Source organism: Chelmon rostratus, chromosome 21, assembly GCF_017976325.1.
Source record: "Chelmon rostratus isolate fCheRos1 chromosome 21, fCheRos1.pri, whole genome shotgun sequence".
NCBI lineage: Eukaryota > Metazoa > Chordata > Actinopteri > Chaetodontiformes > Chaetodontidae > Chelmon > Chelmon rostratus.
In genome coordinates, this window is record NC_055678.1 from 1,309,221 (window position 1) to 1,326,523 (window position 17,303).

Genomic DNA, 17,303 nt, shown 5'->3' on the forward strand with positions numbered 1-17,303 from the left:
GGAGCGAGTGAGACGACTGCAGACCTATGTATCTCTGAGCCTCACAATAAAGGAGGAAAGTTTCCTCCAAAGCACCAGCTCGGGCCGCCAGCCAGAGCTTCAGATTCTGCAGGGAGCCGTGGTCGCTCCACAGCAGCTACGTTTTCATGTGGGCTGGTGTAGAAGGCCAAAGGGATGTGAAGTGGTTCTGAAGGCTTTCTGTGGCGCTGGGACCACGAGTCTTTAATCATTTCCTATGGTGGTAATTGCCCAAACAGTATCATCATGGACACATTTAGTCCAAATACTGCAGTGCAGTGAAAACAGCAGCTGATATAATCGACAAAGTGTTTGACAGAAACGAGGAAGCACGTAAATAAATACACAAGTGGACTGATTACAAAAGTGGATAAATCACAGTAAGTCTTTGGTTAATTCCACGTCCATTTCCATCTCAATTGTGTGGAGATTTTTCAAGTAAAACGTTTTTTCCAATATTTATTTACAATTTTGAAGGCAAATACTTGAAGGAAATTCATTTTGGGGAAACACACACATTTGCTTTCTAACTATCCCGGACCTGGAATAATCCCAAACACAGGACTGCTCTGTTTTCATATGAGAGGGATGCGGCTGAGAGCGAATGCTCGGCCTCTGTCAGCCTGTCACATGAGAGTAACTGAGGCAGGGAAATATCCTCTGGAGAACATTAAGACTTTATTGCCTCATTATGAATCCTAGAAGGAGAACACACTGATTGAGACAAACAAGCATCAGAACTGGAGTGGACGTGTGTTGCAGAGCTCTGTGAACCTCCTTCCATCCTGTTACCAGTGGAAACACTAACCAGCTCTGATATGCACACCTATCAACTCCGTTCAAACATATTGTCATTTTCCTATGTTCAATATTTTAAGGCCATTTAATCAGTCTCGTAAAGTAATATAAAATTCTGCTGCTAACAATTTTCTAAGTTGTATGGACATGTGGTCTGAAGATTAAAACATTAACTAATGCTGCTCTGTCAGCAGCATCCAGGCTAAACAGACTGTCGCTCAAACCCACTCAGGAGACAAATTGAGACCTCGACCCTCTCAATCCTGCTCAAACACACTGGAATTAATCAAACTCTGCAACGAAGTTTTAAGATTAAATATGAGAAAATAAAACAAAAACATGATCCAGTTTGGCCGTTGGTCAGACCACCATCTTTAAAAGCTATAATCAATATTTTACAGATAGATCACATAAGTATGTGAAATGATCCACGGATCATTATCACCTGACTCTGCAGCTCAGAACGTTTTAGCTGCTTCCAGCTCTTTGTTTTGGTTTTCTGATTTAACATCTTTACCACCTGTTAGCGAAAAAATCTCCGTCCAGCAGCAAACAGACAAAGCTAAAAGAGACTGAACGTTGGGTTTAAATTCACCAGGTGGCCAGAAACACAGCTGCAACGTGTGAACTGTTCGCTAACAAGTTCAACATACTGACGTAAAAGGTTGTTTTTGCTGCCCCCGAGAGGCTGAATTCACTCACTGAAGGCAAAGTCAGTTTTGTGCTGTGACGTAGAAAATGTAACGCTGGTTAAGTGTTAACTGATTGCAAACTGGACTGTGCTGACCTTCGAGGGAGTGTAAAGAACCAGAGAGTCCACAACAGATGAAGCTACAACCTGTGTTGTTATGCATCTTTTCTAATTGCACATTAAAAAACTCAGTAGAAATGCAGGTTAAAGTTACAAAAATCTTCAAATATTGTAACAGAGTCGTTATGTTTGGCTAAAGGGAAATAATTAAACGAACTGCAAAGGAAAATGAAAACATCAGATCATCGTGGAGCGATGAGGAGGCTGAACCTTCCTCACTTTAATACACGAAACAAACATATTTCCACATTGCTTTTATTCATTTGAGGTTTGACTGTTTGTCTCATTCTGTTTTCTTCTACAATGAATTAATGGCATCAACATTTATTTCACTGCACCAACTCCTACTATTTACATAAGAGTTGAAAGAAATGCAGTAGCAGCACTTCATTTTGCAGATACTTTGGATGTTTGTTTAAAATTTGTGATGAATTTTGGATGGAAACTGAAATTCACACTGCCACTTGTGTCCCATGTAACCATCATCCCCATGATTATATCTGGTCAGGCACCTTTGTCCCACATAATCTCCTTCATCTCTGCAGTAATCCTGCTGATATAAAGGTGAAATAAAACAAGCTTCACTCACTCAGATCAGGGGATTGCTCAGTTCTGCTCCTCTATTGTGGTGGTAATGGGAAACATATCACACGGTTTAATCGAAATAAGGTGAACTGGTGAGGAAGAGGGGGAGGGCTGAGGGGAAATAATCGAGAAAAAGCTGACAAGAGTTACTGGAGAACATAAATTAAGCAAAAAAAAAAGCTAGAAAACAAGACAAAGAAAAGACAACACAGAAAGGAAGGAAATAATTGATGAAGAAAGAGGGAGGGTAGTCTACCTCAGAGAGAGAGGGGACTATCAAGGGGTGTCATGGGGATGCAGAGCCCCGCTCATTATTTTCCAGCCCACCAAGCAGCTGATTTCTGTTTTAGCTACAGGGCTCAGTGGTTCAGACTCCAGTGTGCTCCGTCCCTCAGAGTGAAGCTTCGGCATCTGGCACAGGCTTGAATAATCACATCGCACCGTGTTATGATGGATGTCGCTCACATCAATGCAGAGCTTTGACTTCATTCAGCTTTTAATAAATGCAAACCTGTCTCCAAACTCTACATGTCACTCCAGTGACTGCCTGAAACACATCATCAATTCTGGTGTTGGTATTTTATAAAAAGAAATATCTTGAAAAACACCATCGTTAGATAATCATTTGTATTGAGTTTGTTAAACCAAAGTTGCATAAATCGTTTTATGTGACATGCAATTTTGGAAAGAAACATTTGACAGTTATTGCAAAAGTTGCTGAAGGTTGTCGTTAATGCTAGCTAGCAGCTGTGTAACGCTGTACCCAGGCACAGTGGTGCTTTGAGCTAAATGCTTAGCATCAGCATGCTAACATGCTCAAAATGACAGCTCTAACATGCTGATGTTTAGCAGGTATGACCTTTACCACGTTCGCCATCTTTTGTGTGTCAGCATGCTAACACTGCTGCTTAGCACAAAGCTAAGTCTGCTGGGATTGTCGCTATTTTTTTAGGTATTCGATCACAAACTGGATAAACTGAAATTCTATGACCTGATGGCGACACTCGAGGACAAGATTAAGTAATTGTGGATTACATGTGAATGTGAAGTGGATATTTCAAATTTTGGAAATAGCGAGCAACCGACTGACATCACCTCCACAGAGGTCTGCTGCTAGCATGAACACAAACATTTAGCACCACCTGCCGCTGCGCCGTCGAGCAATCAACATATCCTTCAGGGGGTGATTCCTCTTAAAGCCAGAGATAAGGGAAGCAAAGAGGGACAACAGGAGAGAAGGATGGCAGAGAAATGACAGGAAGATGTGATGCCAACATGTAGAGAGAGGAAACCAGTGCTGAGTCTGGGACAACGTGTGAGATATGCAGGACATTTGTGTGCAGAAGAGACCGAGGGATTGCTCAGGCTCATTCCTCGTCTGTTTACAGCACATACAAAAACAGACAGCAGACACAAAGGGGGAAACGGAAAAGCACGAAAATGAGTGGAGGAAATGAGGGATACATGGATGGACGGGGGGGGCTGGAATGGCAGTCAGTTTGTTTCAGGGAAAGATGGAGCGATAAAAGGGAGGACAGGAACAAACAGGACGAGACAGGAGGGGGTAGTGGAGCCATCGGCTGTCCTGGAGATATCGGTGAGGTATATGATCAGATCAATCAAATATATCTCAGATTAATCATGATCGGGGGTAAACTGATGTTTGGAATGACGACCACTCTTAGTTGTGGTATGTGGGGGCCACGCAGGGCCACGTATGGTCACATCAGATCAGATGTCTGGCGATGCAACTGCGCCCAGACGTGACTTCTTCATGGAAAAACGAATACAGCGACCAATAACGCTTCACGTGCACAGACAGGACAGTTATCTTTGTTTCCACAACATTTAACTGTAAAAACCACACAACAGAGTAAGACCTTCGAGAAGACATTGAACTCCAGGGAAGAGAAGGAGGCAGAGGACAGAGAGCTTCAGGAGAGAGCGGAGATGATAGATCAGGGGTGGGGAGACGAGGAGAAAGGAGAGCAGAACTGGGCGGAGGTGAGGGTGTAGATAAAGGTGGCTGTGAGACGCAGTCTAGAGATAGACGTTAAACTGCAGCGGAGCTTAACAGAGCCAAGATAAGGAGCCAGTGAGAGTGGGCAGGGAGAACATTTACAGGGAAAGATAGAAAGAGAGAAGCCGGAGTGCAGCTCGAGGGTAAGAAAGACGAGTCTCATTGAAAGAGAGAGAATAAAAGAGCGGGAGCTCCAGAAAGCGGAGGGCGCGATTAAAAAGACTGTTCCTGGATCTGTACGAGCATTAATAAAACAGCTAATGCACGTCCGTGGCACCGTTTCTGTCTGCCTCACTCGGCTCGCGGTCACGTGGCCGCAGCGTGGATATCATCCACCCTTAATAACACACAGCTTTTCATTTCAGAGTTCGTTCCCGTCATCTCTCTCTCCCTCATGCATTATAAATACGCCATTACAACTTGTTGACTTGCGCTCTGGGGCGCTGTGGCATGTTGACGGACCACTCTGCAGACAAAACTAATCAACGGCATCATCATTAGGCTCGCCAGTGGACAGGCGGCCCGCACTGATTGGGTTATTTCGCCACATCATGTGGCCCCAGGCCTCCGTCTGAACCCCGTCTGATGGTTCACGATCTATTGCGACCAAACTCAACTGGGTTAAGATAATAGCCTAATCTAATGCTGCTGAAGTCACGCACAGATGCCCTCAGGGCGGCTACGTCTCATTCCCCTCGTCTCCAGATCACATAACAATTAGTCTTCCAGCCTGAGCTGAAGCCGGAGTGTACCAGGAAGTGGCAGGCCCAGGCAGGCCTCTGATTGGACGTCTCTGGAGATGAGGTGAATGCCAGCTGGCAGTGAGTGCCGGCCAGACAGGAAGGCTCAGTCGCACAGATCTGAGGGACAATACAATGCTGGCACACACAGTCTGCTCGCTCTCATTTGGTTTGTGTGTCCGTGCATGACAACATGAGCGTGTGCGTGTGTTTGTGTGTGTGTGCGCGCGCTATTTTAGACTTGAAAGTAGCTTACTTTAAGCAGATCCTTGTGAAAATCTTGGCCGTCGTTCAGTCCTTCCAGGTTGCCGATGAACTGTGTGCACGACATCCTCTTGCCAATGTTCTGAAAAAAAAAGAGAAATACGTTCACTTTTATTTCGTGCTAATACTTTCACGCTCCTCGCTCTCTGTATTCAACACTAACTGCCTCCTTCATGTGGTCTATTTCAATTAACTCAACTCAGTTTTTATTCAGGTTTTAATTAATTTTAAAGCAAGCACCTTTCTCTGATAGAAGTTCTGACATGCTGTCTGTGAAGAGCTAATACAGAACGAAGCCTCAAACATGTTTGTGTTTGGAAAGAAAAGTTGGTGCAATAATGGTGACATTGATAATCATGATGATCCTAATTACTGCTGAAATGATTAGTCAACAGGTATGAAACACCTTTTATTACCAACCCAAGTCTGCCAATAGCACCGACTGATCAAGGTATCAGAGTCTTAAGCTTTGTCACTGAAGCCTTGATCAGATTAGCTAAATTTGGACTATTTTGGGGGCAAATATATAACATTTAATCTTCAAGAAGTTTGTTATCTATAAAATAAAGTCTGGTTTGGTATAAATTCAGAAATTCTGGTATTTTATCGCTATAGTACTGACAATTTAAAAATAATATCCAGTTTAATTAGTCATTTAATCAATTACAATACAATTGCAGCAATTTTTTGCAAATGTGAGGATTCCCTTGTTTCTCTCTGATTTTTATATTATTTTAAAATAAACTTAAATCCCTGGTTAGCCGAAACACACAATCTGAAGTGGCCATATTGGGCTTTTTGGGATATTATGATGAGCATTTTTCACAATTTTCTGTCATTTTTTAAATTATACCTTGATTAATCAAAACAATGTAAAAATTCACAGCCTGTCTCACTGTGACAACCGTGATGAGTTGAAACTTTCCTGATTTACTCTTCCCTAAAGGAGCTGATCCCCTATCCAGTCACCTCCACAGCCACTTTAATTAATCATTCGTCCGCAGAGCTGTACGATCACTGAGGAGAGCCGCCAGTGGCCCAGATATGCGAAGGGGGGCTCTGACTATAAAAGTAGCAGATTAATGATGGTGAAGGAAGCTCAGCAGGCGGACCTGCAGACCCAGATCAGCTGGTGATCAGGTCAGAGTCTTATAAAAGTTAATCAAAAGGGCCTTTGAGGAGAACGCAGCTCTTAAAACTTAACCTTTATTTGTTTATCCTGTGTTTGAATGAACACACCTGCCGGCAGTACGCTCATTGTACAGTAGACTTGATGTAGTCAACCACTCACCTGTCCATGTAGGTCAGTGTTCAGCAGCATAAGGGCACAGGTGAGAGTGTGAACTGCATCTAAAGGGTGAAAACAGCGAGTTAGCTTGATCTGCAAAACGAGACGTCCTCACTTAGAAATAAAACTACTTTTACTGCCGGACACTAAAACGCAACATGCTGTATTCATTCATTTTAATTAAATTAGCTAAAAAGATAAAACACAGACCTGTTCATACTTAAAGTAAACAACACTGTTTTCATAGATGCGGCTAGCTTTTACTAGCCTAGCACTGCAGTTGCAACACAAAAACAGAGAAAGAAAATGATTAAAATATGACGACTTGTCCTCTTTGTGCCTTGAAAAAAGGAAATGAATCCATGCTACTTTAACAGATGCTGTGGACACCCTGTAGTCAATAATTTAATTATCATAAAAAGGTAAAAGATCTGGTAGCACCTTTACGTTAGCTAACAGCGTTCTAGCTAGCTAACCTGAGCTATGCTAATTAAATCATTTCAAGATGCCACTGACTGTATTAAAATGAAGAGAAATTACTATTTTGGCATTTTTTTTAATGCAATGAGTTTAAATTTGTGTTATTTTTCAGTTTTGGATACCTCTTCCTAAAAGTTGAGATTCGTCAGCTGTTGTTTTGTTGCATTTTCGTGCAGCAGGTTCAGGTGCCCCCCCAAAACTGGCTCACCTGGAACCTGCAGCCCCATGCACATTTTAATTAACAGGTGTCAGTCCCTGTCCTTGAACAATGTCCATTATTTAATGTATAATACCTGAATGTGACAACATTGACAAATCATCCACCTATTCCATCGTGTTCACCAGCTAGCTAGCGGCTAACTGTGGCTACCTGCCATGTGGTGGTGAGCAGGTAGCTTTTAGAGCTTTTTCTGTTGCTGCAGAAAATAAGAGCATGAGTGTGGTGAGAAAGAGATAAAATAGTGAAGTTGTGGGCTGGACAGTTAAACAAGGAGCTGAAAGTTGCTATAAAGCCGAGGGGGGCTGTGGATTCAGGTACGAGCGACTCTATTTACATTAAATATCACACAGTTATGATAAAATATCACTTATAACTGCTTTAAGGGCGCCTGGGTGTGTGAAATATTCAGGAACAGATAGATTTTTCTCAGGTTTTTCATTGCTGGTGCTTGGGAGCACTTCTCTGCAGCACTCACCCTCTGATGGTATGACTCTTGGGTTGCAGTTCAAGTAACGCTTAGAAAAGTGTGACAGCACCCTCTCCCTCTCCTGAGTCTCCCCCATCAGGGCAAACTGCCGGAGGAAAGTCCTGCAGCCACAAGCACAGGGACAGCAGGTCCTTCACAAGCACTTCCGTTACAGGTTAAACATGACAAGGTTTAACTTGAAACAAGCATTACAGCACACAACAATAAGTAGAAAAACAACACAGTGACAGATTACTGTGCATTTTCTCATTAAGATGCTTTTCATATGCATTTACATAACAGAGGCTGTGATAAATAGAAATTCAGTTATTGTCAGTGTTAAGTAATCAAATGTAATTTGTTGTAGAAATTATCTAAGTACATGCAACGTACACTTTGCATTTTTCACTGCATTATATTTAGCAGACAGCTGTGCTGCAAGTTATAAAATATGTTGCATTCTTACAGAAGAAACTACCCAACAAGATATAAAATAGTTCAAATTAGCTTCACCTCAATCTGCTGCAACATTAAAATGCTGTTTTAATGTTAATGCATCAGAAATAATAATGCAATGGCATAATATTTAAGATGCTATAACATAGATATCTGACAGAAGTCTGCATAGCATCAATGCTTTTACATTTGATTCTACATTTTGCTGATACTATGTCTGTACTTTTACTGAAGTACATTTTTGAATGCATTTTCTTGTGATGGAGTATCTCTACATTATAGTATTACTGCTTTTACCTAAGTGACAGATCTCAGTGCTTCTCTTAGTGCTAGTTACTAACTGCTAACATTTATCTGAGGAAAAGCAGATCTATGAACACATATTAGTTGTTGCTCAGCAAATTACTGCAGTTATACTCTACTATACTTGAATATGTTGAACTGTATAAACGTTAAGGTGGGTGGAGAGTACATAAGATACATGTGCAGTACAACTAATACTTGAATAAATACAATAAAAGTGAAACAAAAGGAATAAAGTACGGACCTCTGCTAAATGATATAATTAGTGTAGACACTGTACAGTCAATCTAAATGCAAGGCCAAAGCTGCCCTCTAGAGAGCAGTGTTTAACAGTGGAGAGTATCCACTAAATACTAACAAAGGTGAAATCAAAACATCTGCACATTTCATCGAATTCAGGCCAAATCAAAGCCACATTCACACTAAAAATCATCATGAGGGGCTGTTCACACAAATTTACCACAGTCACAATTAAAAGTGTAAACATAGACATTTACAAAAACCTACAGAAACAACACACAAACTTAACGTTTAATCACAAGACCGTCGAGGACTTTTTGTTTTCAGAAATACAAACAGTGATTGATTATTTGCCTGACAAACATTTATTTAGATCAGCTATTTAGCATTATTTTATGTGGTAATTTACTTTGCTGTCTTCACTTCTTTTCAGAAACACATTGAATATGGATTGTAGTTATATGTATTTCCATTTTTTCTCTCTCACCGCAATGCTTGGTCAATAGCGAGGCCAGTGAAGTTGAAGAAACTCAGATACTCTTCTGCTACCATACGGCTGAAGTCATTACTGTAGACAGACAGAAAAAATAAAATGAAAGGAAGAACATAGCAACAGAAAAAGGACATGAAGAAGAGGCAAAAAGCAAAAAACCTTCAGTGACCATGAAAGCACAAAATGTCAATCAAACTTTAAAATTCCAGCTGTCTCAGCTCAGTGAATGGCCTCAGTTTGGGCTGTCAGTCAGTCACTGTGTGCTGGCACAGTCAACTGGAGATGCAGACCGGAGGCCAGAAGAAAAAAAAGAGATTCACAGGGTGCATCAGTCAGAAAGAAGTGCAGTGGGAAACCCTTTAATCCCAAATTCCTTCTCATCATCACGAGCAAGCAGCTGACAGACCGACGGGCTGATCAAGCTGCAAAGCACTGGGAGAATGCAGATCGCCTACAACACAGCAGTCTGTAGGCAGAATTTAAACCGACACACAGCAAATGTGCAGGAGAGTGAATGTGCACTGACCCCAGCAGACCCTAGTAGATTAAATAAACATAAGATGCAGCAGAAAGGAGCTAAACTACAGTTTTAGAGTCCTTAAATGTTGGTTAACAGAAGCGCTATGTAGTAACAGCAGTATTATTGGTAATAACTTCATAATCACTTGTAGTGGAAGTACATGCATTTGTAGCAGAAGTCGTTGTCGAACTATCATTAATAAACAATGATAAAATGACAAAGTAACTGCAACATCTGGTGCATGTTGAAGCTGTTGTTAGCTTGCTGTGTACACATTAGCTACCATGCAGATTAGCACCTAATGTGTTGCTGCTTATTGAGACGTTAGTTGAGTCTGCAGCAGATAGATGCTAAACAGTTGCTAAGGAGCTACAAGTGTTTCCTGTGCAGGAGGTAGTTGGTTGCTAATTCTCTGCAAGTGAGTGTTAGCAGTGCCTGCTAACATGTTTACATGTGGTTGCTATCAGGCTTTCAGGGCGATTGATAGCGCCTCAGAAGGTGATGGCCGACAAGCTGCTAAGTTGTTCAAAGTGGCTGCCACGTGGCAGCTAGTTGTTTGCTTTTATGGGATGGTAAATATGGTTTTCAGTGTAGTTGCTAAGGTGTTCCCAAGTGTTGCTATGGTGTTCAGCTTGGTTGCTAGCAAAGTAGTTGCATATATGACATTCACTGCTACTAGATGTTGCACTAGAGCTTTTTCTTTGATCTGCTGTGTGACCTAAATCCATATATTGCAATTTTAAGCCTCCTAGCTATCCTGCTAACACTAGCTAGCACACCCTCTGCTGGATGCTTCGAACTGCACTTGACCATCATCCACAGTCTCACAGGGAGGGACCCCCATAAACGAACATGAACTACCAAAACCAAGAACAGAGAAACCACTAAATCTCTACATAGCAAATAGCTGTTTGCTGCTATTGATGTGTAAAATCTCCTATGTGGAACCTTTTGTACGTGGTTGCTCAGGTGTCATGGACAGCCTTGACAAGCAGGTCTTGCAACAGCTAAGTGGTGCTAGTCTATTTGGGTTGATTGCCAGGTGCTGGTAGGTGGTTGCTCAGGTGTTTGGGATGCTAGCTATGAGAGGAAGCAACAGAATAGTTATATCACATAGGCAGGATTAGCATACGTGTGCTTGAATACTACACAAGACAACACGGTAACTCTTCAGCAGCTCACTTCTTGCTGAGGTGACGCGCCACGTCGGACTTCCTGAAACCATCCAAGTTGAAGAGACGTTTAGCCAAACGTTTGGCGGCCGCCACGTCGGCACGGTGACTGCCGTTCGTGAGGGTGTCGCTGCTGCCCAGACCCAGCCTGTCACTGAGGTCCTGGTCCAGCTCCGTATCTGTCGCCAGACGGGCCTTGTCCCTGCTGAGAGGGGGTATGGGAGGGGGGTCAGAGGTTGAAGAAAGGGCAGAAAGAGTGAGTGATTACAATCAGACACAAATAGGTCGACAGAAAAAGATGTGGAGAGGAAGACAAAGATGGGAAATGAAGAACATTTTGGTTCAGAGAACCAGGAGTGGAAAGTGGAAATTATAGAGATTATTAAATAATTGAAAAGGAAAGAGAGAAAGGGATAAAAGGAGGAACAAAGAATGATGGTGATATAATAATAAAACTAATAACTCCAGTATATCAATTATTTAATAATACTAATATCTGATCTCTGCAGCACTGATCTTAAATCAGTCTCCAGCTGCACATGATGTTTTAAGACAAGAATACCAAAATACATGAGGGGGAGATGGAAACAGTAAGGCTGAAAAAAAGACAGAGAAATAACTGCTAAATAAAATAAAACATGCATGAACGGCAGGTGGAGATGATGCATTCAAAGACACAGAGAGCAGAAAAGACTGAGCAGCAAACAAAGCCCACATTTTACATGAAGTTTTTAACAAGTAAAATAGAACATATGCAAATCATTTTATATTCAGACATTTGGCATGATTATACTCTTTCATAACCGCATTCACAATCTCTCCTCATGCCAGCTTTCTCGCTTTCTTGTTATCGCTTCCTAATTAAGCTCCTTCAAAGCATTGGCCAGTTCAGAAGTGCAAAACTTATTACATCTGAATTATTCTGTGATAATATTTTAAGCATGTTATGTCACACTGAGCAAAGAGAGAACTACTTTCCTGGTTTTGCGAGAATATGCGCGACAGAAACGAGGTCTCTGAGTTCAGTTACTTAGAATTCGACATGATGCTGACGTTTGTCGCTGCAGTCGAGAGCCTGCGTGACAATTCAAGTCGCGCCAGCCGGCCAGAGACAACAATGAGAGTCCAACAGCTGAGAGTTGTATTCAAAAAAGCCAGAAACACTTCCTGAACAAGCGGAGCTCTCATTTGGATTTCTCAGCATGAGGAACAAGCCAACAAAACCCACAGTCCCAGGGCTTCGCTTCCCACACTTACTAATCCTCATACTGTCAACGAGTCAGGCAGAATCACACCACAGCAAACTGTAATTAATAACCCAAGCTGACGGGTTGAGAGAGCTACAGGGCTTCAGTGGTTTCATTCAGTACACTCTGAGTGCACAGAGGCTGCGCTTGAGCTAAATGCTAACATCAGCATGCTAGCATGCTCACACTGCTACAAACATACTGATGCATGTGCTGGTTATCAATTATCACCAAGTAGAGCTGAAGCTGATGAGTTGTTGTTTCGCAGAGATTTAGTCAGATGCTCACCATAGTTGGTGCAATTCATCCTGAGGGGGGGCGTGAATGTCTGCACCACATTTCATGACACTGTGAAGCTCACAGTGGTGGCAGAGTGAGAGTCAGAGGATCATCTTCATCCTCTAAGGACCATGAATGTCTGTACCAAATCACCAATCCATCAAGCACACATTGAGATATCTCACTGGATAAATGTCAGCTTTGACCTGCTGGTGGCGCCAGAGGGAAGGTCAGAGGTCATCAAAGTAGTTCACCCACTTGGGAGGTGAATGTCTGAACCAAAGCTCCTCCGATTGGTTTTGAGACAATTCACAAAAAACAAACAAATGAAATGTGTCCTCGTGCAGGAGCTGGAGGTGAAGTCAGCGGTAAACACTTCAGTCTGGAGCAACAGACCAACGAACAGCCCAGGACTGCCCTCAGTACTGCAGCTTTAAGACAGGCTGCAAATATACTCAGTCACCTAAAAACACTATTTGAAATTCCCCTCTGACCAAACACGACATTCAAACACTCTGATACACACGGCGGACAGGTGAGACAGGTTCTTGTTAGAGACGTACCTGTGGCAAGACCGCCTGATCGACAAATACCTCTCCTCTCCAGCGGCTGCAGCGCCACGGCAGCAGAAGACAGACTGTGACCTCATTGGCGTCCCCTGCCCGGCACTTCGCCTCAGACCGCTCGCCCGGCTGACCCCTCCTCTCCTCCTCGCCTCGTAACCCGAACGCATCACCGTGCAGCTAACGCAGAGGAACACCTGTGGTCGCTCCCGAGAGGCCCGCAGACCTCGGCATTGCTCTGCTCTGGTTCTGAGTCTGACTGGGACTTCATGGGTCCCCCTTTTTTCTGTCCTCCACTTTCTCACTCTCCCTCTGTGTTTGCTGTCATTTGATCTTCGCAGCGAGACTCCTTCCCCCAAAGTAAAAGAGCTGTTTGTCCTTCAGTGCCTCTCCTTCTCTGTCTTTTTCCCTCAGTCTGTTGTTTCTGTTCCCTCTTTTCACTCCTCCCTCTCTCCCTCCCTGTTCCACTGTGTAAACTCTCACTGTCCCCTGCTGACCTTGGATTCAAAGCATGGCATGAAACTTGGCTTGTCTATTGCCTAAAAATCTGCCCTTTCTAGCCTCCATTCATTCTGTCTCTCTCTCTTTGCATCTCCAGTTACACACACTCACTACATCCATCCTTTGGGTGTTGTACAAATTGTGGTCTAGCTTGTTTCTGGTGTGAGCTGTTAGCACACCTACAGAGAAAACAAAGACATGAGGTGTCAGGTTTAAACTCGCAGCGATGTCTGCTGGGAGGAACTGCTCATAGCTGCTCGGAGGAAAGAATAGGTGGCCCTTTGTCGACGTGCCTGGCCATTGTGGAGTCTGTTTACAGCGTACGCTCCATCAGGGCCTGCAGGAGTGTTCATAATCAAAAGATTAAACTCTAGTTTAGGGCTCTGCCACCTGTTAGCATTGTCTCATTGAGCGCCAGCACAATCCAGAGAGGTCCTGAGAGAATTCCTGGTGTCAGACTCTGCTTTCACGGTACCCCCACATAACTGAACCCCCTCTCAGTCCAGCGGGCAGCTCTGCACAATGAGCCACTGTCTAATGATGCAGACCATATGAAAAGGGTGATGCGTGGGAAGGAGGGGGGCGACGGGGAGTGAAATTCCAACTTTTATCAAAGTATGGACGAGCCTTCAGAAATATTTGTCTCGTCGTCTCCCTCCTGGATTCCAGAGCTCCAAGGCTGCCAGAGTCGGGCCGCTCATAAAACCGTGATAAGAGTGCTAAGCAAACATTTACCTGAACAAATCCGGTGTGATTTGGTTCTCACACAAAGAGGAAGTGCAGAGGAAAATATGTGACACACAATGACGAGAAAAGAGAGCAAAGTGAAGCTGCTGGACTCTGCTTTCAGAGCTGTCAGAGAGTTTTTCTGCTTTAGCAGCTGAAACCTGAGACTCGATTTCTTTTTGTGACACACACACACACGCGCGCACACACACAAACATAGCTCTGCTCCTGCTGCTCAGTTACCCACCTGCACTAATACTTCACAAAAAGCATACAACAGCATGATTGTTGCCCTGTTCTGCCACCTAGTGGTCAAAGCAACAAGGTGACCCGGTGCAGTCGCTCTCCCTCTGCAGTGCTGATTCACATTCACAAAGCCAGTCTACCTCACTGTCACACATAAGAGGTGTAGCAGTCGTTTCCCCGTCATAGCAGTGACAGACGCGCTGTAGCTTTCTGCCATAGTTTGAATCGATCACACGTCTTGGACTGAGGATGAAGAAAGCTGCAGTTTTACTGTGAATGAATATTCTGTGCACAACATCAAGGCAAAGCGTTCTGGATCTAAAACAGTCTGCTGTACTGCAGGTGGGAGTCTGTGCAGAGTTAAAATGAAGTCTTTGGGGCTGTGACAGTCAAGGTGAGTCTCTCACTGCTGCAGCAGCCATCTGCCACTGTCTAACATGCCTGCACACACACACACACACACACACACACACACACACACACACACACACACACACACACACAGTTGTGTTTCCATCACTTCAGAGGACATTACATTGACTTTCATTCATTTCCTGGAGGCTTACTACTAATCGCCTAACCCTTAACCCAAGTTTTCATCCTAAAGTCTTCATCCTAAAATGTAAAGATTTACATTATGGGGACGAGTCCTCACAATGTGACTGTGTACACAGACGTACGTCCCCACAACTTGAATAATACAGGTCCACACACACATACACACATGAAAGCATGGATTTCAAGTGTTCAACCAAAACACCCACAGATATACATGCGTGCACACACACACACACACACACACACACACACACACACAGCAGAGGGACCACAGGCAGCCTTGTAGCGACCTTCACTCTCAGCTGCTGGGCTCCAGAATAGCACTGCAGCACTGCTCTGCACAAGGAGAACGAGACAGACTGAGACACTCGTCCGTCTGGAGACTGACAACGCTCCATTAACAGGGTTCTGACCTTAGAAAGGAATCAATCAAAACTGCATTAATACTGAATTAACATATAAAACTCTGTAATTTGTAACTGCCTGTGATGGTCATTCAACAGTTTATTTAAAACAGGTAACTGCATGCTGTATGCATTATAAATGACAGCCGGAGCAAAGACGAGTGCATATGATGTACAGTAAGATGATATTGCTAAGATTGTATCCTCATATACTTTTAAAAGACGATGCTGCTCTTGCACTTGCCTGATTTCAGTGTGAAATGAACTGAAAAAAATAAAGGAGAGCAGAGGATCATATGCAACAACAAACATGACCATCATCCAGATTCTTGGTGAATCACCGAAGCATAAGTCACCTGCACATCAGCTGTCAACACTGTCGCTTCATGTCCGACTGAACAGACTATGTTTACTGGAGCCCTGTTGATTATCATGATATTACAATCATATGTTTTGGCAGAATACTATTGGTGCTAAACTAACATTTCCAAAATGTAATGAGCTCATCCTTTACAAGCCACAACTTCACTGTTTGAGTCCCATCGGCTTCTTTTCCAGCAGCACATCACCTGTAAACTACCTGCTCAGCAGCAGACGGCAGGCAGACACAGTTACTCACTAGCTGATGAACGTATTGGAGCTTTTAAAGGGCCAGATATTTATCTCAGGAGTTGGTGGGGACCAAAGCCGAGCTAAAAGGGGAATGAATGTTGATGTTTGTGTTGCTCTGTGTCTGCTGGACGTGTCAATAAGGAACCGTTTGCTATCACATTCACCATTAACAACTTTATCAATTGATAATATGTCAGCTTTGTGTTTATACTGAAGAACTGCCATCAGCTTACCAAAAAAAAATCAATGAACGTAGATTTATTACCTTGCAGCAGTTTGGTTACTATCACACCTGTCATGCATTTCACACAGGCACAGGTATGTTTATCATGGCTACATGACGAGCTGCTAACTCACCTTGGTAATGAGAAAGAAATGTTGCTGTACCAGCTGCTCCCCAGCTGTGCACACTCTCCTCCTCTGGGCGGCGTGTCGTCCGAGCCGCTGCTCAGCCTCTCGCTGGACGGGGCTCGGGTGGCGTCCGAGTCCCCGGTCACGGTAAAGATAGAATCGGAAAGACTGGGCCTCTCGTCGTGCGCCAGCGGGGCGAAGCTAAGCTGGACGATCTGCCTGGCGCTCTGGCAAACCGGTGCGTGGATGGCAGGGGTTAGCGTGGGCAGGTCAAAGGTCAGGACCGTTTGGGTGCTCGACGTCAACAGCTCCTCGCTGTCGAGGCTGTTGTACGACGTCCCTTTAGCTCGGTGAGACTCCATGATGCTCTCAAAGTGGCGACTGAAGGTGTCCTCCACAGCGCATCGAGGACCAGAGACCAGGATGGGGGATTTCAGGGCTGGGTGGTGGTTGTCGAAAAAGGTTTCCATTGGCCTGTGCAGAAAGGGAGGGTTTTAGAAACACTGCATCACCACGTGCTTATAAAGAAACACTTAAACGTGTGTTAACCGAGGGAAAAAAGGTTCCAGCTGTATTTTTACGAAGTTGTGATTATTTCATGAAAAAACGCCACCAAACCTGTTTATGATCTAAATAGGTTACGAGTGAGATCCAAATTCAGATCAAAATATAGGTCAGGGGAAAATCCTGCTTCACCGGAGTGTTTGGGAGCTGCTGTGTGTTTGGAGGAGTGTGTGTGACAGAGTGTGTGTGTGTGTGTGTGTGTGATGTTCACCTCTTCAGAAGGTGACCGAACACCTCCGGCTCTTCCTGAGCTGCATACTGCTGCTTCCTGTTGTCTCCTTGCATCCTCACACTGGCCCAGCTCACCATCTCTTCCTCTTCCTCCTCCTCATCCTCCTCCTCATCTTCCTCTTCCTCCTCCCCCCTTTCCCCTCCTCT

The 17,303-nt window shown here is 43.8% G+C and overlaps 1 protein-coding gene across 1 annotated transcript in view; it reads right to left on the reverse strand.

Moving 5' to 3' along the window:
- The window catches only part of LOC121624470 (PH and SEC7 domain-containing protein 1-like), a 43,569-nt gene extending 26,301 nt beyond the window's left edge, over positions 1 to 17,268 (reverse strand). Inside the window, exons 1-7 of the mRNA XM_041962135.1 lie at positions 17,137 to 17,268; positions 16,368 to 16,835; positions 10,885 to 11,079; positions 9,177 to 9,257; positions 7,700 to 7,812; positions 6,528 to 6,586; positions 5,229 to 5,318 (exon numbers count right to left, since the gene is read on the reverse strand). Coding sequence (XP_041818069.1) covers positions 5,229 to 5,318; positions 6,528 to 6,586; positions 7,700 to 7,812; positions 9,177 to 9,257; positions 10,885 to 11,079; positions 16,368 to 16,835; positions 17,137 to 17,234 — 1,104 coding nt within the window. The 5' untranslated portion in view covers positions 17,235 to 17,268. The remainder of the gene's footprint in view (positions 1 to 5,228; positions 5,319 to 6,527; positions 6,587 to 7,699; positions 7,813 to 9,176; positions 9,258 to 10,884; positions 11,080 to 16,367; positions 16,836 to 17,136) is intronic.
- Positions 17,269 to 17,303: the final 35 nt, after the last annotated feature.